The 27,515-nt window shown below is 43.0% G+C and overlaps 2 protein-coding genes across 4 annotated transcripts in view; one reads left to right on the forward strand and one right to left on the reverse strand.

Moving 5' to 3' along the window:
- Window positions 1–27,515, reverse strand: part of LOC108109670 (innexin shaking-B) — a 147,670-nt gene that overhangs the window by 33,647 nt on the left and 86,508 nt on the right. For 2 of the 3 annotated variants that reach the window (XM_017218249.2, XM_017218250.2), the window contains exons 4-5: window positions 24,660–25,584; window positions 1,388–1,544 (exon numbers count right to left, since the gene is read on the reverse strand). In XM_017218249.2, coding sequence (XP_017073738.1) covers window positions 1,388–1,438 — 51 coding nt within the window. In that variant the 5' untranslated portion in view covers window positions 1,439–1,544; window positions 24,660–25,584. The remainder of the gene's footprint in view (window positions 1–1,387; window positions 1,545–24,659; window positions 25,585–27,515) is intronic. The other variant, XM_017218252.2, reaches the window with a different exon arrangement.
- Window positions 20,141–22,092, forward strand: LOC108109669 (glycerol-3-phosphate acyltransferase 3). Its single transcript, XM_017218247.1, has one exon. The coding sequence runs from the start codon at window positions 20,634–20,636 to the stop codon at window positions 21,900–21,902; it is 1,269 nt and encodes a 422-aa protein (XP_017073736.1). The 5' UTR covers window positions 20,141–20,633; the 3' UTR covers window positions 21,903–22,092.

Below are 27,515 nucleotides of genomic sequence, written 5' to 3' on the forward strand. Positions count from 1 at the left end.
AATCAATCAATTACACAGCCGATTACGAACAAAAATCAAAAGTTTAACACAGAAAGAGAGGCAAACAGAGTGGCAGAGACAGAGATAGAGAGATAGAGAGAGACAGAGATATAGGTAGAAAAAGATAGAGACAGAGACATGTATATTTTGTGTGTGTGTGTTGGAAAGAGAGATAGAGAGATAGTCCGAGAGAGAGAGAGAGATAAAGATAGAGCGATGGGAATGTTGGATGGACAATGGTTATTAATGGACAATGGGCTCAGAAATGGGTCTGAATGGAGAATTTGCCACGTTCGAAAGAGACGGCAATAGACGGGGCGAGAAAGAGACGTCATTATCTTTTGTCCCGCCGATGGTTTTTCATGTTGAAAATCCTACTTGATGAATGTCTTGCATATTAATTTCATTTTTCTGCGTTCTTTTTCTCTGGATTTTGATGACCTTTTCTTGTGAATGTTCATTTGGTTTTTTTGTTGTTTGTTTTTTTGTTTCTTTTTCTTTTTTTTTTCATTTTTTTTTGTTTGTCTTTTGTTGTGATCTTTTGAAGGAATGTGCTCACGGTAAGTACATTATTACGAGTATTGTTATTCTGGTTCTTGTTACTTTTATTTGCATTTCGCTTTATTGTTATCATCTAGGGGCCGGGCCGGGTTATATGGAATGGCAATGGTTAAAAAGTCACGGCCTCTAAACTGAAAACACAAACGAAATGAGTGGTGGGGTGGAGGTTGGGGGTTGGGGGTTGGGGAAGTAAAAGTAAAGTGGTGGGACGAGTATTACTTTTGGCTGGAATGGAATGGTCTGGACTTGGTATATCTTTTTGCATTGTTACTCGACGATGATTATATGGGGTAGTCCCACCAAATTACGACGGTCCACAGGCAATCTGTCGAGTTCCGAAGTTTACACATGGGAGGAATCGGTTTTTATATATATATTCTTGTGGGGTCGGTAGTATATAGTGTAAGATACAGATTTGATACTCTCGGCACATTTGTCTTTCGCATTTCGCATTTAGTATTTAATATTTGGTTGGCTCATTAGTTACGCTTATAAGAGTGGTAGTAGTAGTAGTAGTAGTAGAGTAGTAGTATAAATAAATAGGTAGTAGAAGGTAGTAACATATTTGATTTTCGCTTTCGCTTTTGCTTTGCATTTTTGTTTTGCGGTTTTTTTTGTTTTGTTTTGTTTTTTTTTTTTATGTGACTCAAATCGATTTGGTTTTTGGGGATATAATTGATTTGATTTCGAGTTTGAGTTCGAGTTGAGTTGTAGTAGTAGAGTAGAGTATGGTATGGTATAATCAATCAATCAACCAAAGGCGGTATAAAAGTAGAGCAAGTTCACATGGATTAGTACGGTTGTTATAAAGGAAGTGGACACTCACCGATGATCTACTCACTTGCATAAACGCATAGACGCCGCGTAAAAACTCCATATTTTGCTGCTCTTGAGAACCCTTTTTGGTTGTGCGTTGGGCCCGACTTATATACTGCTTAACGGTGTCGGCAACAAGATGTGGCTTTAGTTTGCGTGATAGAACCCTGTAAGTAAATATATACATGAGATATGATCGGTGTTAAATGTGTTTTATTATACCCTTAAGTAAGCTATCTCAAAGTAACGAAGATTCACAGGAATCAAGAGAAAGGATTTGAAATCATTACAGAGGTATCTTTAGCAATACACTCTCCAGGGTATCTACAGATTCTTGCATTTTCACAGTGTTCTTTGTAATACCTTAACAGGTGATTCCAAAACTTTAGACTTAAGCGAAAACTTAACTTAGTTTTTCTGCTTTTACGTTTCTTGTTAGATGAGTATAGACATAGAGAGATACACCGGTTCAACTTTTCCAATAGAAGAATCTTTCCCTATTCAGATATTGATGACGAAAATACTATCATTTAGTATGATAGAAGTATAGAAGGATAGTATGATCAGAAACCTGAAATTCTAGAGTAATTCGAAGGTGCGTTTTAAGTTTTAAGACGGAATCTCTCAAAGTCCCTCACAATGCTGGTTATACGAAAAACCGAAAAAAATGTATTATGTTGACACGAATATTGTGACGTTTTTTGTAGTGCCACGATGCGGTGGAATGTGGGTTATTCTTGGTCGAGGTCACCAACTGCCACCATTGCTTTGCCGTCCTCCAGCCCCCTCCCCCTCTTTTCCATACTTTTCCACCTCACCACTTGGCCCTCGGCTCGCATCCAAATTGAAGCGCTAAGCAAATTGTCACTTGAGAGGTGCTCGCTTTTCTCATCTGCTAAACGGAAACACTTTCCCCAGTCTTTGTGCTAATTGGCCGCACTTAGTGGCCCACCCACTTTTCCGCTTTTCCGACTCTTCACTATATAGTATACGTATACCTATATAGTGTGTGGTGTATGGGTGTGCGTGAGTGTCTGTGGGCCATGAAATATGCGCAAAGGATAGTGCTGCCAGGATGGTTGGAATTTTTGTGCCGGCTAATTGAAATCCTCCTCGACTGACGACTTTACGCATTTTGTGTGAATTGACAACGCAGATTAAGCTTATCGTTTAATTGCCCCCAGCAACAGGGAGGTTACCCATCTCCCTTTCCCTCTCCCTTTCCCTCTCCCTTTCCCTTTCCTTTTCCCCCTCCATATCCATTTCCATTTCCTTCTCTGTCTGAGTTTTCATCTTCAATTCGCCTCCGAGTTCCCATCTACATCTATGTATCTGCTCCATCTTCTGGCACACACTCTCGCATAATTCCAGTTTTTATTAGCCAAGCTTTTAAGCTGTGACTAACCAGAGAAACGGAGATTGTGATTTACACAGGGAGAAAACTGTGCTTAGTTATGATCTTTGCAACTTTCTAAGACTTTTAACTAATAATTAATACATTCTATCATTGTAAACAGTAATTTGTAAGTGTAAATCATTCCCTTTACTTATTTTAATATTTTAATATTCAAATCACTTTTCTCACAGTGTACAGCTGGCGTTCAGTTGGCTGATAAGACTGAGGCTTCATTTACTACTCTATTGACTTAAGCAGCCGACAGCAAAAGCGAGCGAGCGCAGATTTTCTGTGATTTTCCCCACTTTTCTGTGGATTAGCAGAGCATTTAATTGGATTCCCATGTGAGCACAAAGACAGAGGAGACCCGAAAAGAATATGTATATAGTATATATACACTCGTTTAGCAAACACCAAGGGCAGAATCTGTGGAATTTAATTCTTGAAAAATGCAAAAATGAATTCTTCCTAATGCCGCATATTCCCCGGGCAAAAAGCGGCCAAAAAGAAACTAATAAAGTTAGCTCTGGGCGGGCTGCCAACGCGCATTTCCGTTTCCGGTGTGCTCCTAATTTATTATTAATGAAAAAAAGTAGAGGGGAAAGGGCGGAGGGAGAGGAGGGGCGCATTTGCTTGCTGATTACTTTCGCGGGGGAACATACACGAATTTCGCGCTGCTTTTCGGCATTTGGACGCGACCTCTCTCTGCATATTGACCCTCGGGGTCAAATAAATTCGAGTACAAAAACAGTGGGCGGGGGGTTGGGGGGCGTGGCAAGTTCCATCTTGACTGCCGAAATTGAAAATACTTAAAAAGCATCGACAACAGAATTTTTAACTTGTCCTTTGGCCTCGCCGTCTCGGCCAGAAGGGTATATAAGCTCGCCAGGGCTTTCGATTTCATGTAACAAAGTGGTTAAAATATTTTTAAAAATTACAAAATAACTTCTGTGTGTTTTAAAATAAGTAATCCTCTACCTAATCAGTCAATAATTCATACCTTAAGATATGTAGGCTTCCTCCGGCTAGTTAAGCTTCAATAAACTGATTTTCTGTTCAGTTTCGATCAAATTTCGAGCTTGTCAGTTTCACTTTAAGCTGATTTCTAAGGGTCTTGATGACTTGAAGACCTTTATGAATTCTTTGGAAAACATTTCCCCGGGTATTTTCATGTCGACTGTTTGAGATTTCACCATTTCCATTCCTTCCCAGTGCCCTGGGCATTTCATTACAATTCCAAATCGCGTAAGGACAAAGATTTGTTCCTTTTTTTTTGTGTTATTGAAATAATTTGACCTTTCGGCTGAGGGGCACAGGCTTTTAATTTATTATTATTTTCTTAACCGCATTCACCTTCTGCTTGGCCGCCCCACACCTTGGCCCGCAGGACTTTTCTTTTGGTTTTTCGGCGGTTTTCGGTTTTCGGTTTTCGGTTTGTTTTTCCTTGGCTTTTGTTTTGTTTTCCCGGCTGACAGGCGTAACAGAAATGTTAAATTGCGAAAAATAAATCTTGAAATTGACTTTGTGCAGGGTTCGGTTTGCTTTGGTCCCTGCCGCCTTTTTTATATATATTTTTGTCGGTTTTTGTTTTATTTATTTTGTGCTTTTTTTTCACAAACTGTCGCCTTTTTGAGTTGCTGCTGACAGCGTGAAAATCGAGATAAATGTGTTTTCACTTTCCCACTCCGCTGGCTATCGCTTGTTGGCGGTTAAAAGAACAGTTTATTTAATTTGAGGGAGAAAAGGAAACCCGAAAAAGGTAAAGGTGAGGAAATTTTATTTAAAGATTGCCATCAGCAAGGGTTTTCGAAAAGGAAAAACGTTTCTGATGTCTCTGTCGCTCAACTCACAAATATGAAATTATCTGACAGACACTTCTCGCTGGCTTTTCAAAAATAAAAGAAAACTCCTATTACTGAATTACAAAGGGTTAAATTTAAAAGTGTGCTATTTTAATATGGAAAAAGTTAAGCATTTTCACTTGTTGGCATTTCGATAGAGTCAGAATGCGAAATCTTTATTTTTTATGGCCTCTGTTTGGTACTTCATAAACCAAACCATTGGATAAATATTGAGAAATTGAATTTGTGGAGAGCAAATTTGTCTCCTGCAGTAAGGACATAAAAACCATATTTATTCTACCATATTATTCCTCTTTCGAAGTGCTCTCTGGGAAACTTTCACGAATTAAATGCCATATTTGCAGGGCACACAGAGTTAATTTGTTTTCCGATTTCATCAAATTATTATGCAGTTTTATTTCGTTTTGCGCAGGGCAAACGTATGGAATTCGGGTGAATATTTTCCATGTTAAATGATTTTCCCTACCTGGAACTGCCAGCTTATATGTCACAGAATTCCATGGGCTGCCCACCACCGCCCCCTCAACAACGGCACAACGGCACACACACTGCAGGCACTGCATAATGCAGCAGCCGTTACTGTATCTGAATCGGAATCTGAATCTGAATCTGTATCTGAATCTGAACCAGAATCATAAAGTCGCAATCAAATTTGGTGCTTCGGCAGGCCAGGGGGAAATATGTGAAGTAGCAGGGAATAACAGGAGATTGTCTGGTTACTTTACAGCCGCAGCCAATTCACTTCTGCCATCTGACAGCCCAGGCAATGGAATTGCAAATTTCCCTGCCTAGCTGGAGAGGCTCTGGCATTTTCCTGATGAAGCCAGCTAATCTGGAGCTTGGCTCGGAGTTGGACGTCATGTCATGTCAAATAAAAATTGAACTATCAAAGTGCAGCTACTTGAACTTATCAGAAAGGGCAAGAAAAAGTGAATATACTAAAAATATCTTTGATTTGAAATCATATTGATTGGTATGGTCATACAGAAACTAAAAACAAGAACTGGCCACTCTTAAAAATACTCATTTTTATTTGGATATTCACAGCACAGTTCAAAATTGACACCTTTGGTTTTTTAATAAAAATATTTTTAGTACCTAGTTAGGCACTCTGTTAACTTTTTCGCGTACCTCTATTCTCTAGCTCTGCGGCGACTACTAACCGATAATTGTGCACTTGCAGATATGTTTTCCGCGAGCGAAGAAGCACAAACCGCGCAGTTGCAAGAGTTAATAAGGGGGAAAATGCAGAGAAAATAGAGGAAAATGCGGAGGGGAAGGGCAGGGGAGGCCCAAAGTATGAAACAATAAAATGTTCTCGTGCATGTGTCAGTTGCAGCAAGAAAAGTCAGAGATGCACAAATACGATAAGGCCGCAAAGCCATTGGATGGCTCATTTCAGATTTCCTTCTCCTCCCATTTGGCAGAGGTTTTTTATTTTATTCGCTTGCCATTTTCTTGTCAGCGTAATAAGCGCAATTAGCAAGGGGCCAGTGGGTGGAGGAAATATTAGGATAAAAGCCACTTGAGCATGCAATGAGAGAGCGAATTAAGAGCCAAGTGCAAGCCAAGTGGGCAAAGGAATACGATATACATAAATCAGGATGAGGCGCAGCATAATCCAGTCATCGCATAATTAATTAACGAAGGCAGAGAGCTGCATAGCAAAAATCATTTAATAAGCTTTGTGTTTTTAAAAGTGGTCTACCGAGAGTTGGATTAAAAATTTGAATAATGTTTCAGATAAAAAGGCAATCAGACCCACCAGTCGGGATAGATAATAAAATCGTTACATGAAAAACATGTCAACTTGGCAACCTTCGTTCTATTTTGAAAACTTTTTCCCACCCTGTTCTCATTTTCCCCACTCGGTGGGTGGCTTCCATGTCCTTTTGTTGCGGCGAGTCCTTCAAGATTGCCTCCTTGTTGTCCTATAATTGCTCCCGTTAACCGCCGTCAATTAAATGGCATGGAAAGCGGGGTCGGCCAGAGCCAATGCCAAAATAATTGTGCATAATTCCGTTTTGCATTTTCCATCCAGCACCGCGTTTCTAGCGTTCGGGTAAATATTTTAAATTAAAATAGGGCCATATTGCATGGCCACCATCATTAGCATATTAAATCAGCGATCATTTATATATACTCAATGCCAAAGAGGAAAAACAATGCATAGCCGCCGACCAGGGCGGAATTTCCGATTTCAGTTTCAATAAATAACTACAATTTGGAAAGTAATAAAATAGCTCTTTGTATTCGCAATAATTTTAGCATAAACTATTGTTGTGAAGAGAACAAAGATTGATTTTGGTTCAGTGCATGCAGTAACCACTTCCCAATTTTAATAACAATTTTGCAGAGCATCCATGCCTCGGGTTTGCCTTCCACTCTTCTGCTGACATTCTCCCTGGCCATAAATTTCGATTGCGACTTTTTGCGCAATTTTCTGCCTTTTGTTTGCTGTTAATTAGACCACACAACCTGTCAATCTCACAGCGAGCAACCAAGCCACCGAACCGCCTGATCCGCCTGACCCCTACAGTGGTGCAGTGGTGCAGTGGTGCAGCTTAGCATGCATACCTTGCCCTACTTGCGGTTAAATAGCTTGTGGTTATATTGCATTGAAAGCGGTTCGCCTTTCGTCCTTTCTTTTTGGGCACTTATCTGCCCTGAGCTGGTTTAAAATCACGCTTTAAGGACATCGGGATCAGGCGGAGCACTCACCTACTGAGGGGAACTCTACATTGTCTTATGTGGGATTTGTGCGCCAAGCTCCAAATGAGGACAACGCACTCCGCACTCAATTCCATTTAAGTGCTGCACACACACACACACGCATGTGCAAATTATATGTACATAAAGCGCACGAGGGTCGATTCAAGGGTAATGAGGGCTTAAGTAAACGCTTGAATTGATATTGTTTGCAAGGATCGTATGATTGGGCAACTGGTAACTGGCTTATAACTAATTTTCTGCATTCCAACCCTAATTTTCACCGCATTTTAGATTGCATGGTCACACTGCGTATGTACAAACTACTGCTGCGACTTGGGCACTCTGCTGATAAAGAAAGTTGAGCTTGATTTTGCAAAAACTGAAAACTCACGAACTTCGTCGTTCATACCTAAGATTCTGTTAGATACTGTCAATGAAAACCAGCAATTTTCAGGAGCACCCAGCTTTAGTTTTCCCATTTCGCGTAGTTTCTAGAAATTTCCCAACTCAACTTTCACATTCATTTTGTCTGCTAAGGAGCGATTTCCCTCCCACTTTTTCCATATGCGTTGCTCTTCAATTCTGGCGCAGTGCTTACCCGCCTTCCTGCTTTCCCGCCTTCCTGCTTTTCCGACTTTCCCGCTTCAAACGGGCGACACATGAAAGTTATTACACTTATTATATGAAGAAAATAATTTTATGTGCGGCTGTGCGAGCGAGAGCTGCAGAGGGAAAATTAAAAGAGAAGACTTCATTTGTGCGGCTTGCAGAATGTTGATAAGAGGCGGCCGCCGAGGACGAGGACGGGGGCGTGGCACGTGTATGTGTGCAAGTGTGAATTATATGCGCAGGCATTATATTATATAATAATGTGTAATAATGATTATATACTCCCAGGCAGCAGGCAGAAAGTGGGTGAAATCTGTGCGCAAAAAGTATGGAAAACCACACAGCAGTTGGCTGAGTTTTCCTCTTCTTTTTTTTTTTTGCCTTTGTGGCCCTACAAATGATTTTCATTTTAATCTGTGCAGGTTTTTGGTTAAACAAAGTTATTGGATTTTAAGGAACTAAAATAGTCGGGGCTTCGATTGAATAAATTTGATTTTGCATTGAATTTTCTCAACAATCCTATTTCTTAGCCTTGTTTGATTTAATTTTCTTCGAAAAATTCGAAATGCATCAATAAATATGCAAAAAGGTGAATTTATAACAGCTTTATGGCTATTCAAGCAGGTTCTACACTGATGGCAAGAGTAAATCGCAGCTGTTTTTCAGTTTATGTATTTATTTGCTTAGCACTTCCTGTGCCCCCGTAACCCTAACGCCATCTCCATGGCTTTGATCCCATTTCCATAAGCCATTTTGTGCCCGAAATTCGTATTTTTCCATAGTTTTAAAATTCAAAACGCGCTCTCTGTCCATAAATAATTCCCAACTAGAGTTGAGCAGTCAGCCGCAACGAAACAACACACATACTCGTACAACACAACAACGGAATCAAGAACAAACAACAACCGAGAAACAACGAAAAAGGCAATGGGAAAATATTTTTTAATGTGCACTTTATCATCATCATGTCAGGCTAAGCGAGGAGAGCTCTCGCCTTCCCCCGAAAAAATAACAAAAAATAACAAAAAATAAAAGAAAACAACAACACAAATGACATTTATATAGACACGCCCCAGCGCCCCCGACAACCACCCACACACCACCCGCCTTGCGGGTCCCCTTCTTTTCGGCATTGTGCAAATGCTGTCCCATTTGTCAGCTGGCACAAATTTGCATAAGCGCACTCTGGCAAGCGGTCGGATGACTTATGGTTGTCCTGCCCGAAACACCAGGCCCTCTTTTTGGAACAGCCCTCCTCCTCCTTCTCCTCCCTCCGGAAAAGCCCCTTGAACGAGCCCCGCCCCAAAAAACCAGCACCAGCCCCGCTGTCCACTAATCCCACGATCCAAAAAACTCTCGTTGAAATTAGCTGTGAAATGCTAACAGCCACTGAGCACACTGCTCCGAAAACGTGAAATATAACTTTGTCCAAAGTATCGATAATCTTTCAAGTTATCGATAATTTCGATATATCGAAACATACAATGTTGTTGAAGCTGTCAATATGTTTTAAACTTATATTTCAATGGTGTGTTAATTGTATATTAAATAAGTTGAAATTGAAGTAATTATCGAAAAATCGATAGTTTCGATAGATACTTTTCGATTATGTAACCAATGTGAAAGAGTTATTATTGAAAAAAAAACAGAATTTTTTAAAGGAAACAACTCTTTGGCCATTTCGTTTGTAAAAGTCTTGAATATCGCAATGTTATCGATTAGTTGATCTTTCTTCTCTTTCAAGTTCTGCCCCAGAAATCTAGCGTTTCGGACCAGTGTGCCTCAGAAGAAGAGGAAGAGGCGGAGAGGGCGGCAGAAGGGCAACGGAAATGACATAGAAATGAAACAGAAAGCAGAAACAATGGCCAGTATTCGGGGGCGGTAAAAGGGCTGGCGGTGGAAAAGGGGGCGGGGCGCAGGGGCAGAGCCAACACAATGGCAGCCATCTCTCACCTCTCACCGCAAAGGTTTCGGGCCAACACACAATGGCCAAATGACTTGGCTCCGAGAATAAGGATAAAGCCCCGATGTGATGACAATGACGATGACGACAGCAAACGGCGACAGCGATGACGACAGTGGCACAAATCCTGTGTCGCAGGGCGAAAGTTGGAGTCTAACCCATATATGATATCTATATGGGTCACGGAGTTCTCTGTCTCAGCGAATCGGGGCGGAAAAGTAGGGGGAAGAAAGCCCTCGGGAAAGCCAGAAACCCACATAAATGCCAGATTGACGAAAAACAGGACAAGGATTCAGGACAGCGACGGTTTGAGGGGAAATCATTGTTAAGAACGTCAAAAATCAAGAGGTCATAAGATACCAGCAGAATATATTTCAAGAAAAATCCTTTTAATTCTCATTCTAAAATTCCTTTAAAAAGTTCATAGGCTGTCGCTGTACTTTAGACTTAGATTATTGCCAAAACACAAATGGAATGATATATTATATATCCTTATAAGGTAGGAGACACCTGTACTAAATATCAACTTAAATATGGTTTTAAAGTTTTAAAGTTATCTAAAAAGGACCCCGAGATCCCCGAGGAAATGAAGTAGAAAGAGAGCTTTAATAGCTCGAAAGAGCGAGCAAGTATGATACATTTAGAAGAAGAGAGAGAGAGCTATAAAATGAAATGAAATAAAATAAAGTAAAATAAAATAAAGCTCTGGCAGACAGAGGGAAAGAAAATGTTGGAAAATAGCAGCATCATCGTCAGCCCAAGGGGGTTTTCCTTCGCTCTTTCCCTCGCTTTCCCCACCTTCAGCATCCCGTGCTTGTCGTCGTCATTGTCATCGTCATTATAAGCATAATCTTTAATAAACGAGTGAACACCAGGGAACCAACTGAAGTTGGGACACTGGGGGTGGTGAAAAAGCCGCGGGAAAACTCTCAAGCGGCCGCAAATGGACGACAAGAGGATGCCAAAGGAAAAGCTGCGCCAGTGGGCGGGGCAGTGCGATTTTTCAAGTGAACGAACTTTTTAAATTAATTTAGACATAAGCAGCTCTTTAAACTTCTGCCTCAGAACCAGCTAAGCGGTTCGTGTTTTTCCTGTTTCTCCTGTTTTTCCTTGATTTTCCCAGCTTTCCCTTGCCGCTGTCTATTTCTTGAGGGCTTCTCTATCACAGTAAGTATGAGTGTGTATGTGTGTGTGTGTGTGTGCCCTTCTCTTTTCTCCGTTTATTTTTTCTTCTGTTGCAAAGTTGGTAATGTGTCTACCCGACTCAGGCTGGCCAAAAGGAAACGTAATGTACACTAAATGGATATTTAATTACACTTTGCCCAAGGATCAGGCGGTGGGTTGGGGATCCCCACATAGGTACAGCCCTACATAAACACATATATATATATGTATGTACTCGTATGTATGTATATATGTACAGCCGAAGGTGGAGCTGCACCTGGGCAAGCTCTTGAGTGCTGGGCGGCCAGCTGAATGGGCCAATTTGCGATGGCCAAATGGTCTTTGGCCCTAAGTGCTGGCCAAAAAAGGGGTGAAGTTGGCCAGTCGGGGTAAAATCGCAGGAGCATCAGTTGTCATAGGAACATGGCCCGTTTAATTGCCAATGATTTTCCCCTTTTGGCATATCTAATCAGAGCTCTTTGCTCGTTATGGTTTTCCTTAGCTAATTGTTGGCGATAATTTGCTGCTTTTGATGGATCAGATTAGATCGGAAGCATACACAATATCTATCAATGTAAGTTATTTTGCTAAAATATATTCATTGCCCTTCGAAATTATGCAGACAATGTGCTCATTAAATTGTTTCACTTTCTAGCCAAACTCGATAAGAACCAAGCATTTGGAATGTCGTTAGCCAGTGCTGTAAATTCAATTGAGAAACTCGCAGGTCAAATGAATAAAGGAAGTACTGTTGCACACATGTTAATAAAGCAGATGCCAATCGAATTACTTGCTTTAAGCAGCTTTTGGCAAACCCGCACCCTTTTGACCCCAGGACTTGGGCTTAAATATGCATTACCATTTGGTGAATAATTTTCTTAATTGTGCCTACAGCCCTTGGCCTGACCTCTGCCCGCAAATGATGAATTTATTCAATATTCACTTAGGCGCATAATTAATTCCCATTGAGCCCCAACGGCCAGCAGTGCGTATACGTAATGAGCAAATGGGCGGTCCTGTTGCAAAATGTTGCAATTCTCGGCAGGCACTCCAAATAAAATTGCACAAAAATCAAAGTAACTTAAAGGAATATCAAAAGAGGGAAAATCTCTCTAAGAAGGCTTTGGTGTTATATTAAAAAAGGGACTTTAAAATAACTAAATTTTGGAAACAATTTTATCAACCTTAAACTTTAATATAAAATCTATCAAAAAATAACAATGAGGTTGCTTTTCTCAGTGTGCCTGCATTGTCTGTGATGCAGAAATTTTGCAAATTGAACAGGCAATTGATATGCCAGAGATCTGCCTAACATATTCCTTATTGATTTATGCCGCCCACTTGAAAAGTTTTAATATTTTAATGCTCCCCCAATGTTTATTTTATTGCCCATGAACGTAAATAACTGGCCAACTCCGCCGGAGACAAGTGTGTTTACATAGCTCCCTCTCTGCATATATCGTATGTATATATATATATATATAAACCTGTACATATATATAGCTCAATATATGGCACACAAATCAGAGGGGTAGCCAGTGGACTCACAATGAAATTTGCATAAAGCGGTAAACAAGTGAAAGCCGTTGCGATATTAAAAGGCCCAGCAGGATATTGCGATATGTGCAGCAAAGGAATCGATCGATGCGGCCAGAGTTGCCACCCTCCCGGCGTAAACCGCTTAAGCATCGGAAGTATCGGGCTGTCAAAGGGACCGCAGTGTTGTCGCATCCATCTGGGCTTAACTGGCTGCCAGTAGATTAATTTCTTAATAGTTGTTCAATTTGCATCTGCCAAACTGCAGTGCCTTGTTCGGTTTCCTTTCTTTTTTTTTTTTGTGTGTGTTTATTTTAGGCGATTTTCACTTTAAGTTGCCTGACGTTTTGACAGCAAAATATTGTCTTTTCATAGAAAATTCTTAACAATAGCTGCAATTTAAGCCAGAAACTGACAATTTATGTCAGGCACAGCAAAGGGATTTCGCTAACAACAAAGGAAATATTTAAAAGTTCATTTGTATATTTTTTAGGTATTTTCATTTTTAATGGATTATTAATTTCAAAGGGCTTAAAATTTAATTTAAAAACGTTTCAGTTTTATTGTTGCATTTTCCTCACATCCCCCCCCAAAGATTGTGTTCTGCATTTCTTAATATGAAATCCCTTTGGCAAACGACTGCTGCTCTTTTCACAGTCATTATTCTCTATCTGCCCGCTTAAGCCTAGTTTATTTTCCTGAAAAATCCCTAGCCGCCCTGTCAAATTTCCGAGTCACTTTAAAAGCCCAAAATGTAAAGTGCAAGGACGGACGACTTCTGCCTTCCACTACAACTTGGCATTTATGCTGATGTTGCGCCCCGCCCACTGCCCCCGAGCCGTCCCCTTTTGCGCCCCTCTCAGGGGGCTGCTTGTCATTCAGCTCCTCAAAACAGCACAAACAGCGGCAGCAATTTCCATATTTGTTTACAAATACAATATACAAGGAGCGCACACACACACACACGCAGAAAGGGACTAGGATGAGGACGCTCTTCATTGAAAGTTTAAATTCTTCTTTTGTTATTAATATTTCACAAAAACCAGAAAGAGCGAGATAGAGAGAAGGCGAGGCAGACAGAGAAAGCCAGCGAGTTAAAAAAGTTTCTTTACATCTGCGAGGGCGGGCCCCAAAAAGTATGCTTTAAAGATAGAAATTTGATTTAGAGGCGGTATTCTTTCTTTATTTTCGATTACTATTCAAGCGGCCCTCGTCGTCACGCAGCTGTCTTCGGGGAAAAGCCTCTCTTCTCCCGCCTTTCCATTTTCCAGCAGCGACTGCAGCAAAGTTATGCATGTATGTGGCTGTTTTCCAACGTATCACTGTGTGTGTGTGTGTGTGTGTGAGTGCTGGTATTTACATGCTTACATTTCATACAAGCGTAAGAAAATATTTGCAGTTATATGTGTGTGTTTTTTTTTTGCCAAGCTAAACTTTTATGTGTACTTTTGTTTGGTTTTCTTTTCACTCGCTCTTCCCTCCCCCCTGTTTTTCACTGGTTTACTTTGCAAGTAATATTTGGAATTTGCATAGCAGGGGCACAAGAATCTGAAGGATGTGAGTAAATCCAGCTTTAAGTCGCTGGCCCAAGAATGAAAGGCTAATTGAGGCTGCTGAATAGCTCAGAAGCTTGCCACCATTAAGCTAAAGAACACAGAAATTAGCAAAATAAATAATCATATAATGGAGCTAAGCCAAAGGATCTGCATTTTCGCAAATTTGTTGTTATGGAAACTCCTTTTTAAGTAGTTGCTGCCACATTTTCCCTCTGTGTAAATTGGCATTTACCGAAGCCCAGATCCAAATGCCAAGGAAATTTCGCCCAGGGCTGTCAGGCAGCCCGAAAAACGCAAGGACTATGCACAAATATTTAACAGAATTAAACAGAAAGGGCGAAGGACACCCGGGTAACCCTCGAAGGCATCGATTCTACACGCTTTATTTACATGTCATGCATATTTAAGTTGATTTCCATTTATGTTTCAATTTATTGTGTGTGGCCCCCGCCCCGCCCACAGCAACGCCGCCTAACATCTATTTGCCCTGGCAGTCCAGCTAATAAAATTTGCAATGCATGCGACGCTTGCATATGAAATACAATTAACAAATTGCCGGAACGGATCCCGAAAAGAGCAGCAGGGCTGGGCGAAAAGACCCATAAACGAATATTTGCCATCTAAAACTCCCCGCGCCCGTTCCCCGTCTACCCACTCCCGCCTGTCATCCCTCAAGCCGAAAATATTGCATTCGAAATCAATAAAATGTGCACTGGCAGCTCACCCGAAATGGAAAATTGCAAATGGCAGGAAATGAAATGAAATAAAGTGGGGCGGCAGCCGGGGAAATGGGAGGGAAAACTCAAAGTGGGGCGGCAGTACGTGCGAGTTCAGTTACCTGGGAACTGGGAACTCTGCGCTGGGAAATGCTGGAAAATGCAGGCCAAGATTGCAAGCCAGAGAGCCCGAGAGGAGCCCACAATGGAGCATTCGAGGGCCGGGCAAGTGGCAAAGTCAAGTTCGGCAACCGGGGTCACGATGATCGATTTGGGGATTACGGTAGCACATGTGGGCAAAAATTGGACATGGCTTTGAAGCCTGCCCATTGCTTATGGCATTTAATGCATTCCAGCACGTTCAGGTACAATATATTTCGGTATTTACAAGAAAATTCCAAATAAAAGGGGAGTTTTATGTTGGAAATAACTAAGATTAAGTTCAACATGGTTGCCATTCCATGCTTAGATGGAGTCTTAAAAGGAAATATTGAAAATAGTTTATAAGGTTCAATAATGAACTCAACTTAAGATATTTATCATGGACTAATGCTCTTCAAAATGTAGTTTTTGAACCAAAAGGTAACAGAAGTGAAGGTTCATTTAAGAACAACTTCGATCGAAGGCTAACTTTACGGAACAGAAAACTCCCCAAAGAAAATCAAAGCCAATCGAGAATTTTCTAGAAAACTGTAAATAAATAATATTATCGTTTTGCAGCAGTGTTGGCTAAAAGGTAAAACTCAACACACTTGGCAGCAGTGTTGGGCAAGTAGAATCGCATCGACACGAAACAAGACGGACATTAGGAGGGGGAAATTCATTTACTCGCGAATCTTTTGCACTTTATTGACTCGGTCACGTGAGCGGATTTTGTGAGTCACGTTTCGCGAGTTTTTCCACACTCTCTTACCGATTTTCGCCCATTTTCCATTTTCCATTTTCCATTTTCCTTCTTGCGCGCTTTTTATGGCCGAATTTTACCTTTCAACTTTAATGATAAAAGTTTGCAGCTCTCTTTCGGTGGCTCTCTAAGCCATAAAAGACTTATTGCACCAGCCTAACAAGGTGGTGCCAGAGTGGGTGGTCCTAGACTGGTTGGCAGCTGGGCTGGGGTGCTTTCTGGTGGCTTCTGTCCATGTGCATTGGGCAAGCCATTCGTTATGGACCGAGCGTTTGGACGTTTTCGAAATTTATTACATTGCACCGACAAGTTTCGCGTGTTTCGCCTTTGCGCCTACACTTCACTTAGCACAACGCCGCCAGTGCTGCTGCTGCCGCCGCATCACCACCCATCCAGCACCACCCACCATCCGCGCACCACCCAATCCTGCAGGTGAAGTGCAACTTTTTGCACCTAAGAAATTCTCCTGGCCGGAATTTCAAGTAATAAGTTGGCAGGATGAGGATGGCGTTGACAAGCCCCGAAAAGCGCGGCTCAAAACGTAAACATCGTGAACGAGTCGGCGTCGTCGACGTCGTCTGACTGGCTTTCACCCCTCCTCTTTTTCCACCCCATTTTCCCCTCTCTATTTTCCGGGTGCATTGACCCCCACGCTTCTCTCCCACATGGAGCCGCTTACAAAAAAAAAAAAAAAAAAAATAGCTCGAAAAATGCAGCAGGCTAAATGATGGAGGGGCGGGAAAATGGCTGGGTGGACGGGAAATTGGGGGTCGGACAGAGCAGTATATATCCTATGCTCTTCACTTTTAAAGATTTATGTTCAACATTTTCACCGTTTGTAGCTTTGAATGCCCTAAGCATTTTCCGAGCTCTTGGCTTTGCTCTACAAGCTGGTTAAATCAAAAGGAAAATTCTATGATAGGTTTTTAATTTTTTTTAAATTATAAAATTAAAATATTTGGAATTTTCAAAAGGGAATATCTTGGTGCTAGTACCGTAATATTTTTTAATTTTAATTTATGATTACGAGTGGGAAAAATGTGATTCCAAGAGCATTTCCCTGTGCGACTTCTCTATGCCTTTCGCTACTTATTGCGCCTGCAGTTTGGTCGGTTCTTAGTCAAAATAAATGCCAGCCCCCTCATTTTCCATTTTCCATTTCCCATTTTCCCGTTTCCCATTTTCCCGAACGCTTTTCATGTGCGTTGAGACGCAAAAGTCAAAATGTTCGGTTCAATGAACGTCGAGAGTCCGGCACTTTAAATCGCTTTAAGGACTTCGGCAACGGGGCGGCTGAGTGATAAATCTTTATCACTTATTCGGGGATAAGCCGGTCCGCTGGCCAAATTGATTAATTGCCGCAAATAAACGAGGCCTCGAGGATGGATGATTGGCAAACTGCTCGATGCGGCCGCAAATCAAAAATACATAAGACTGAGGCTCCTCCGCCCTTCTCTGGCTTTTCTGACAACTTTCGTCACGTAGCGTCCATCAGGCGGAAATAATTTATCAAAAGCGTGGAAGGAAGCCGAGGCGGCTTATATTAAATAATGACTTGGTGGCAGGAGAGACCTAACCCCAACCCCACATAATTAGGCGATGGGTCCTCTTCCGGGACTAATTAAAATGCCCGGCGCTGAACAACAGAAAAATTATAAATCACATTTCTTGTATTTGATTCCCGTTTCATTATGCAAATGTTGGCGGTGCGTAAACAAGCCGGGAAAATGGCATAAACCAATTATGGGAAAGTGCGGGCGAGCTTTTCCCATCGAGTGTCAAAGGGATTTGAGCTGTGAGTTCGAAGTTCCCAGTTCCTCCCCAGCTTCGTGTTCTGAGTTCCGAGGGTCAAACGGCAACACTTTTTTAATTAACTTGGCTTGGGAAAACAGCCGCTTATGTGGGTATAAAAAAGAAAATCACAAGGAAATTATACATTGCGCCTGGCTTTCGGGGGGGATGAAAAACTTATGGAAATAATTACCCAAAATTATGCTAATGCTGGGATTGGACTGAATGTTTTCCCATTGTCATTATTCCACTTGATTGTTTATTTTATTTCCCCCTGCGATGCTTTTTAACGGCTTCTCATGGCAAATGGCTTTACCAGCCATGCCCATGCATTTTCCATGCGACTCGTCTAAAGTTCTTTATTTATTTTTCAATGATTTTGCATTATTAATAAGGTGTAATGAATACTTTGCAATATAGAGCATAGAGCATTGATGCCACCGATCAGTGTTTAGTTTAACAAAAAAGGTAATTAACCCGCTCTGTTTGCTTTTGATTGTTGTAACTGCGAACTCGAAACATTTTATTTGCTTTGCCCTGATAAATTATGGAAATCAGCTTCACTATTCACATATCAATTTGCTTTGTGAGCTGAACTTAAAGTTTAGACACACAAAAATGGTTACAAAAAGCAACATTCTGACATTGTTCCTGGCGTAGCTGGCATTTTATTCAGTGCTTAAGTGCTAACAACTTCCCTAATCTCATTACGCGGCGTTCCTATTTTTTGTCGAAGCGCAGGCTTTTCATAATCTAAGCAGCACTTCCATAGACATTTGCCCAGGACCTCTCCACCGTCAGCTCACCTTGCCTTGATTAATACACTCACGTAGGCGGTTGGTGAAACGTCAAAGTCAATAAGTAAAAAAATTTGGCAGGCAGTTCTCGTTTTTTCTCTCCCTTTGCCGAGCCATAACAAAATACAATCGGGCGGATCAGACAGACGACGACATCGAAATCGGAACGTGGCTACAACAACCAGGTGAGTGGCGGGTTTTCCTCGCATTTCCCCTGCTTTACCAACCGCCTTTCAACCTGCTTTTCCACCTGCCCAACACACACACACGCGCCTCGCATTACGCGCAACTTTTTAAAAGTCAGGCAGAAAAATGTTTTTTAAACGCTAAATTACTTTTGAATGGCAGGTGGGCGTGGCGGCGCCTCGTCATGTGGGCGTGTCGCAGAGCCAGCGTCACAATTTCATTTTGTGCTTCCTCATTTGCCCATCCCCTACAACCCGCCACCAGCCCCTCGACCATCGCTTCTCCACCGCTTTTCCGCGACAACAACAAGCGCTTTGTCACAAGAGGGGCGCTTTTTTCGTGTAACGTCTGAAGAGCGGAAATGCTTATCCCAACACTTGAGCGTCACGTGCTGCCGCAGTCGCTGCTGCGCCGACGTCGACGCAGGTGTACCCTACCTGCACCTGAATGTATATCCAAATGGGATTATAGCATCTCTAAGCTTGTCTCAAGGAATCATCCCATCATCGGGTCACCGAATCTCGATCAACGTTGTCCTTTCAGCGTTGTTTCGGCATGTTTTCCTAGTTTTTTATTTGAAAGTTCTTTGAAAGGAAAATAGATTCAAGTTAATGTTTATAAATTGGTAATTTGGTGATGACAAATCTGCATTTTGAAGATACTTTCCTTAACACCTAAGTAAATTCCAAAACAGAAATCAATTTCTTGATTTTTCATAAAAATTTGATAGATTTTCTAAGCGAAATCATTTTTATTGCTGGCATTTTGGACTCTTTTTAACCCGAGTTAGATAGATAGCCAAAGCCAACCTCTAGTCGCTGCTACCGTCATAATCCCCCGCTTTCGGCTGTTAGAGTATTTAAATCTGTCCGGCCTCAGACTTGCCAAACTGTGCCACGCAGATACTTTCCCGCGCAGAAAGCGCCTAAGGTCGTTGTCGTTGTCGCTGGAAAAGTGGAAAAGCGAGCAAAGGCGGGCAGAACGGGGGAGGGGAGACAGGTGAGAAGGATGGCAGGGGGCTGGGGAAAACACCCTGTAGGTGTTTTGAATGTTTAGCTCAAGTGGCTTTTTAAAACACATTCTATGCTAATTAAGGGCCCGGGCCCGGGCCTAAATGAGTTGTCGTTGTCGTTGTCGTTGACGTTGACGTTGCCTGTCGTCGTTGTTTGCATTTGATAAGCCAAGATTGTTGCCAGCCAATGTAATCAATGGGAGACGGCGGAAGGAAGCACCACCATCATGCCGGCAAACCAAACCATCATACCATCATCATCGCCCAATGCGTAATCCTCGAGGAGCGGTGGCCAAATCGCAAACCCCATTTAATTAACGAATTAACAAAGCCAGAAGTTTCTGTGGTTTTCAAGTGATTTCGGGTCGCCCGAAGGCAAACATTTTGCGGCCTTGTTATGGCATAATTGAATTATTGCCATATGAAAAAGCAAAAAATGGGCTAAGGCAGCAGCCAGAGCAGCCCCAGCCCCAGCTCCAGCCCAAGCCCAAGTCCCAAACCCAAAGACCCAAAAAACTCAGGCCCAGTCAGCAGCCAAAAAAAAAAAAAAGGGAAGACGACGGCAAAGTTTCTTGTTCGCTTTCTTATTTTTTCCTTCACATCTCGGGCTAAATAAATCAAAAGTCTTTTGGGCGCTTAACGAAAAGAAAAAATATGTTAGGAAAACGGGGAAATGCGAGGCCAAAGCCCAAAAGTCGGCGCCAAATTGAATTACGGCTTTAATTGGGAAATTTGTGGCTGAACTCTTGAGGACATTAATGCAGCTCACCCAGATTTATTCACATTTATGTCCGGATGGGGTTGCTGTTTGTTTTAAGCCAGTCTGTGGGCATTTTTCATGAATGTCCTTGCAGTTAATTGGTATTCAATTCGACTGGAGTTGTCCTGGCTTTGGAAGGCTTAATCCTAGTTTCATCCCATTAAAAATCACTCCCCTTCTTTCAGTATATCGAAGTAGAAACTTAAAAGTAGGAACTCTACAATCTTACAACCATTTCTTTCTCTAATTTTCTAACCCTTTCCCAGCCTTTGCTCCTTCTCCACTACTAGCAATGTTACTTGAATTGGTCATCCTGAGCATACCAGTGTGTGGGTTCTTCTTTTGGCTGCATGGTCTCTACCTGTATGTCCTGGAGCTGCTCTTCGAATGGATTGCCCAGCAGCTGGCGATAACCCACAGGATACGAGTGCGTGAGGAGCGCCTTCAACTGGGCCAAAAATGGGGGTCCGTGAATAAGCAAAAGAGGAAGGACTCGGAATCCCCGGATAAGAAACAGGACAAAGGTGACTGTCCGAAGAGGCAAGCCTCGCCGCCTATAAAGAACCGTCTGACCATCCGGGTGGAGCAGTGCTGCGACTTGATAACCGCCGGATTGGGTTTGGTGCTGGAGGACGAAGTGACCCAGAGGTTTGTGGCCCCGCCATCGCCCCCTGGAGAATGGAACCTACTCACGCGGAATCTTCGCCAGAAGAAACGATACCTAAACTGGCGCTTAAGGATTGTCTGGCTTTTGGGCTGGTTTACGCGCTATGGAGTGCTGTTGCCGTTGAGGACCACAGCATGTTGGATGTGCTTGTTCATGATCAGTGGGGTTTCGGTGCTGTTGGGTAACCTCCCCGAGTGGTATTTAAAGAAGCATCTGGTGGAGCTGGTCCTGAAGCAGTGCTTCCGCACTACCGCCTCCTGCCTTCCGATGATCCGGAGGTTCCACAACACGCAATACCGACCCACCCAGGGCATCTGTGTGTGCAATCATACCAGTCCATTGGACGTCTTGGCGCTGATGTGCGATGCCAACTACTCGCTGACTGGCCAAGTGCACACTGGCATCCTGGGGATCCTGCAGCGCTCCCTCTCGAGGATCTCTCCTCACATCTGGTTCGATCGCAAGGAGCTGGCCGATCGTGAAGCCCTCAGCACGGTCCTTCGCCAGCACTGCTCCTCGACGGGACGTCCTCCAGTTCTCCTCTTTCCCGAGGGCACGTGCATCAACAACACGGCTGTGATGCAGTTCAAGAAGGGCAGTTTCGCTGTTAGTGACATTGTCTATCCGGTGGCCATTCGGTACGATCGCCGGTTCGGTGAAGCCTACTGGGACAGCGCCAAGCACTCCATGCTCAGATATATGCTGATGGTGGTCAGTTCGTGGTGCATCTGCTGCGACGTCTGGTACATGCCGCCGCTCCGGCGACTTGCCAAAGAGTCAGCGGTGGAGTTCTCCAACCGAGTGAAGGCCGCCATTGCCGCTCAGGCGGATATCGTTGATCTGCCCTGGGATGGAAACCTGAAGCGTTGGAGTCCGGTGAGGGACTGGCAGTAGGCCAGCCAACATTATGTTACCCCCTAACCATCCTAATTCTAAAAGAAAATTTAAGCACAAACCAAGATATTCCACGATGTAGTTTATACCCTTTTCCACCATTCCATCCTCACTATATTGTATAACGATTTTATAATGATATCTTACGAGAAAACAGAGTGACATTAGATATGTCACACCACAACCCCGATTAGATAGTAGTTATGATATACCAAACCTCTTATGACAGATGATTCTAGTCTCCATTTCTGGAACTCTACCAGGGGGTGACCTTATGCATAGGAAAGACCTACCGTTTGGGCTGGACAATCTTTCGCTCTCCGTGGCGAATCGAGGCGTTGGGTCCGTACCGCCCTAGAAGGGCGCTCTGTGACTGGGAGACGCCGCCGGCGGCAGAGGCGGAGGCTGCGGTGATCGCCGCAAGGCCGCTGCGTAACGAGGTGCAGGTGGCTAGATCCCGGGGATGGGCCAGCCCGTAGGCGCCGAAGGCCGACTGCGAGTGGACCGCATAGTCTAGGCCGGGCAGCTCCAAGGAGGCGATCGGATGGATGCGGGTCAGCGAAAGTGTGCTTTCAAGTACGGTGCTCAGGAGCGGGGCGCTGCGCAGGGATCTCAGGCTGCCGCGGCGCGTAAGCGTGTCCGGCTTATACATCCGGGGTTGGGGGGGCCGACCGACCCCCCACCGCCGCCTTCTGTCCGCCTAATTGCTTGTCACCTCCCCTGCTCCTCCTGCTCCTCCTGCTCCTCCTGCTCCTTCTCTGGTTTGTAATTGCCGTAAACGGTCGGTTAGTCCGGCGTGCGGGTCATTCACAGCAGTCGCTTTATGAGCAATTACGCTGTTTATTGTGCAAAACGCGCTGGTCACGCAACTATTTAGGCGTCGTCTCCTGCTCCTTAACTTTCCTGCTGGCTAACTTGCTTACTGGCTCAGCTGATTTGCTTTTTCGCTTCTAGCAGCCGCCCTTCTGCTGCTTTACCTGCTGATGTGGGCTTTCTTCTTGCTAGCTTGTTTTTTGCTTTTGCTTCGAACCGATCTTGTTTGCTTTCTTAGTTTCTTCTAAGATTCACTAATATTCAGTAGCTTACCAGCTTACTTGCTTCTCCTGCTTATACTTTCTTCGCTTGTAAACAAACTCCTTTTCGTTTGTGGCTTTTTGCTGCTTTTCCTCTGCTTTTTTCACTAAAGCATGCTTTTCCCGCGTTAATGCTAGCCTGGGTATCGGTTATTATTATTGTTCTTTACCTTCTCTTTGCTTTCGAACTAGCTTGCTTTCATATTCTGCTTTTGCTGCCGTTGCTAGCTTGCTTTCTAGCTCTGCCGCCCGCTTGCTTTTTTTTGGTATGAGCCTGTTTATGCTTTGCTTTGTCTCCCTTCCCCTCGCGTGATCCCCTTTGGCCGGTCCGCTCTCCTGCTAGCCTGCGTGTCAGCGTTTTGTTGGCACAAATGCTTGTACAAATTGGTCGCCGCCTTGTTGCTTTTGCTGTTGGTCGTGTCGCCAGTTGCCGCTTTGCTTTGGCTGCTTTGCATACAAGATTTGATTTGTCAGATTGCAGATTGCCATTGCGATTGGGAGTGGGCACGCGGGAGTTGCCCGGCGGGGTTGCGCCCGACTAAACGAATATGCAAAGTGGGTGGGCAACTGGGTGGTGGGTGGCAAGTGGTGCACAACTAATTGATGGATGGCAACTGCAACTGCAGCACTCCCTCTAACGCTTCGCCCGATGGGTGCACTCGCGGCAGCTGTCGGCTAAGTGATTCATCGAAAGCAACTCTGATTGATGGCACTTGACACTAGTCGCTAATCACTAAGGGCTATTCACTAATCAGCCCGACGCGCTAATGAGTAACCCACTGAGGTCCCCAAATCACTTACTTAGTGGTGGGTCTGTGATGGGGGGGGTCTTCCTTCGCTGTATATCAAGTCATAACCCACTCTATACTAGGAGACTGGGGTCTTGCAATCACTTGTGAAGGTATTCTAAAAGTTCATAGGTCTATGATTGTATCATTATCCAAAAACGAACTGATTTATGTTGAAACTTTTATGTCACATTGGTTTCTACTGCAATTTAATGCTCTTCAAATTCGCATATTTATGTTTACTTTACCTCAAAAATGTTCCCTAATAGATATTACAAAAACACTTCCATCAACAGGTTAAGCATTTTAATTGAATTACTCACGGCAACACCCTAATGAATAGTGTAAAATCACGAAACCGTTCCAGCTAACGTGTACAGCTCTAATTAACAAACCACTCATCAGGGCTTCCTAGAACTGGCTAACATGCCATATATGTTAGTAAGTGGCTGCGAATGCTAATCTTGCTCAAAGATCTAAGTAAAATTGATTTTAGAGTATGTCCTTATACTAAGTTTCTATCTGAAATGTATGAAAACTAGTTTTTAAACAAGGAAAATATTTACAAGTGGTCTACATCTTGCTCTTTGAATATCTTAAGACAGAGCTAACCTTGATAGCCTTTAAAGAGGGGATCTTAAGGTGCGATTTTAACCTTTTATGCATGGAAACTAGTTTTAACAAGGGATTATATTTACAGTTCACATACTTACAGCTAAGAATGTTAATAAAATGCTTCTTAATGTCCCGCGAAAACAGAAACTCAATTTTTGCAGACCAAAATAGCAAAATAATTGCCTACTTTTGGGCTGAAACATGAAATTTCAGTTCCAGCGGGAATAACTTGATATATATTATAGATAGTAAGAATGATTATGATTTTAAACTAGACTCACTTGTGTCAAATCTAAACGAACGATGATGAACGAACGTTTGTCTTGATAATGGCAATGGCATTGGCAGTGTTGGGGGCGTTATGCTGTTGTTGTTGTTGTTTCTGTGGATTTTCTTGTTGATTTTTGTTGTTGTTGATCTTGAAGATTTGCTAGTTTTGTTTTTTGTTTTTTTGTTTTTCTTTTTGGTTGCTGTAACGGGGCAGCCCTCGGCCGCCCTCTCACTTCTGGAGTTTTCCCCACTCGATTTTCCTCTGCCGTCTCTTTTTCCTCCGACGTTTAACACTGAACACTGCACTTTGTTATTGTTTTTCTTTTCGTTTTCGGTTTTGGTTTTTGTATTTTTTATATTTGATTTTTGACTTTTATGAAACTAGTTCTGAGCTTTGAGTATTTACAGTAATGTGCATGTCTTGATCGCTTGCTATTGTTATCTGTTTTTAACTGATGATGTGGGGTACAACGACAACCGGGCACGATTGGCACGATTGATTTATTGAGTGGGTGACTGACTGACTGATTGATTGATTGACTGACTGACTGACTGATAGAACCTACGTGTGAAGCCGCAACGAATCAAATGGGCAACCACTCCAATCGGGTCTCGCGATCGCAATCCTTGTGCCCAGGGTTGTTCCTGACTTGTCCAGGGTTGCCAGCTCTTTCTCTGGCCATTTGCCACCGGGTCCAATCCATGGCCTTCGTCCTGCGTCCTTCTGCGCCTTCACCACCTTCTCAGCCCCCCTGGAATCCGGAATCCCAGTCCGCTCACTCACCGCCGCTCGCACATCTGTGTTGCCCTCTCTGTTGCCCTGCCTTCTGTTGTCTCACTTGCTCCTGTGGGCGTACCTTGGCGTGGGGCAGTTGGAGCCACGCCCCCAAAAAAAAAACAATATACTTTCAGCTGTCCTCATAGACACTTGACGATCTGAAAGAGATTGAGAGGAGGGAAAAGAAAGGTTTTCGTATTAATTTTTCAAATTACAAACTTTAAGTTCGAAGTTGTCAGGTTGTTATGTTGCAGCTTAAAAAACTTAAAAAAAATTGAATTAATAAATACATAAAAATATCTATGATAACCTTACATAAGCTTCTTGGGCTTATCTAGACATCCAAGACATTCTCCATTATTGATTTATAATGCAGCTGAGATTTTACTCGAGTTTTTCCCATCAAAACTTTCCCTTGAAAAGTACAATTTGATCATCAATTTATTAAGCAGCACTTTCAGCTTACTTCCCAAAATGTTTTGTTAGAGTCTTGGCACAGTTTTTGGTTCGTTCTACGGCATGGATTGATAATCCTTGAAATCTGCTTAGCGCTTTTACGAGGCCACAAATAATCGATAAATATGAAAATTTCTAATCGCATTCTGGGTTTGGGTTACTTTTTCGTGACCTATCTAAAATCAGCTGCGTTGAAGAGGCGAAAAATGTTGCCAAATTACTACAGATGCTGTCCACGTCTGGGTCATTGGATATGGTTTTTCCCACACCACCAACACCATCGTCATCGTCATCGCCATTGCCATCGCCACCGCTACCGCCCCAGATTCTCTGTCATTTTCCACTCAAGTTTGGGGCGTGGACCGCAGAATGTTTTGAGCCACTCAAATGCAGCTCCCTTCCAGTTTCCTGCTTTTCCTGCGGGTCGAATAAAAGTGGGCGGGAGAGGGAAATTTTGTGCCCAACAGCAAAAATAATGAAAGTATTTGCTTTGCTAAGCACAAAAATATGTCAAAGTAAATTTCTCTTCATTTCTTTTTTTTTTTTTTGCCTCTGCCCGACCTGCTTTGTATCCTTCTCCCCATCATTCCTCTCTGTAAGAGTGTGTGTGTGTGTGTGTGTGAGTGTGGGAAAATAGGAGGAAAAGTGGGAGTGGCAGGAGTTCACTTAGGTCGCGTTGGCTGCGTTGAAATGCGTCGCACGTAGCCATGTAGCAGATTTTCTTTTTAATATTTATACGCCCCCCTCGCAGCGAAAACTGCAGCATTTAGATACTGGCACTGCCAGTTACTTCTGATATTACTGCTCCAGCCACTGGCACTGCTTACGGCTCGAACTTCATTGTGGGTTGCCTTTTTTCGGGATACCCTCTGGCAGGGTCCTGGGGTCGAGGCTAGCAGGACTTTGTAGGGTGACAGCTACAAGTTTGCCTGCTCTACGTTATATTTATGAATATTATTTACATTCTATATTATTGGGAGTCGAATACTTTCCTAAGCAAGTGATCTTCTTCTTTCGAAATACTATAGCTGATGTATGAATTTACTTCAAATTTACAACAAAGAAACTAAGGTTAAGGCTTAAGGTTAAGCTTGGCTAAGTTTATCTTTCTTCAAAAGCAAACCAAAATAGGAAAGCTCTCTTTTTATTAACTTTCACAGTTTTGCAGGGTATCTCCCGCTTCTCCTATTTCATTTTCCTCAGCTTTTCACGTGCTCCTTTTTTCGCTTGCTCGTTCCTGCTTAATGCGAACTCGTTGCGGCAGTTAAAGTTGCAGCAGCGCTGGCTGAGGCAATTGTAATTAACTTTTAGATGGCTTTTCTGAGTTTTCCCCGGCTAGTTTCGGTCGGTGGTGGGGGGTCGGGAAATGGGAAAGCTAGTGGCGCTGGCTTCTTGCAAATGAAATGCGTATTCTTGGCCTCAAGGAGTACCGGCTGCGGGGCTTTACCCCGCCTTCCCCGCTTTCCTTTGCAATTGTAATGAGATTCAAGCAACACGCACAGAAATGGAAATGCGAGACGAGACGAGACGAGAGAGAAGCCACTCCAAATGGGATTTTGCAGACATTCAGGCAAGTTTATTAGATCATCTTGGAGTGTGTCCGGGCGCAAATTATTAAAGATTGTGAGGAAAA

This window comes from Drosophila eugracilis, unplaced genomic scaffold (genome assembly GCF_018153835.1).
Source record: "Drosophila eugracilis isolate 14026-0451.02 unplaced genomic scaffold, ASM1815383v1 contig_649, whole genome shotgun sequence".
NCBI lineage: Eukaryota > Metazoa > Arthropoda > Insecta > Diptera > Drosophilidae > Drosophila > Drosophila eugracilis.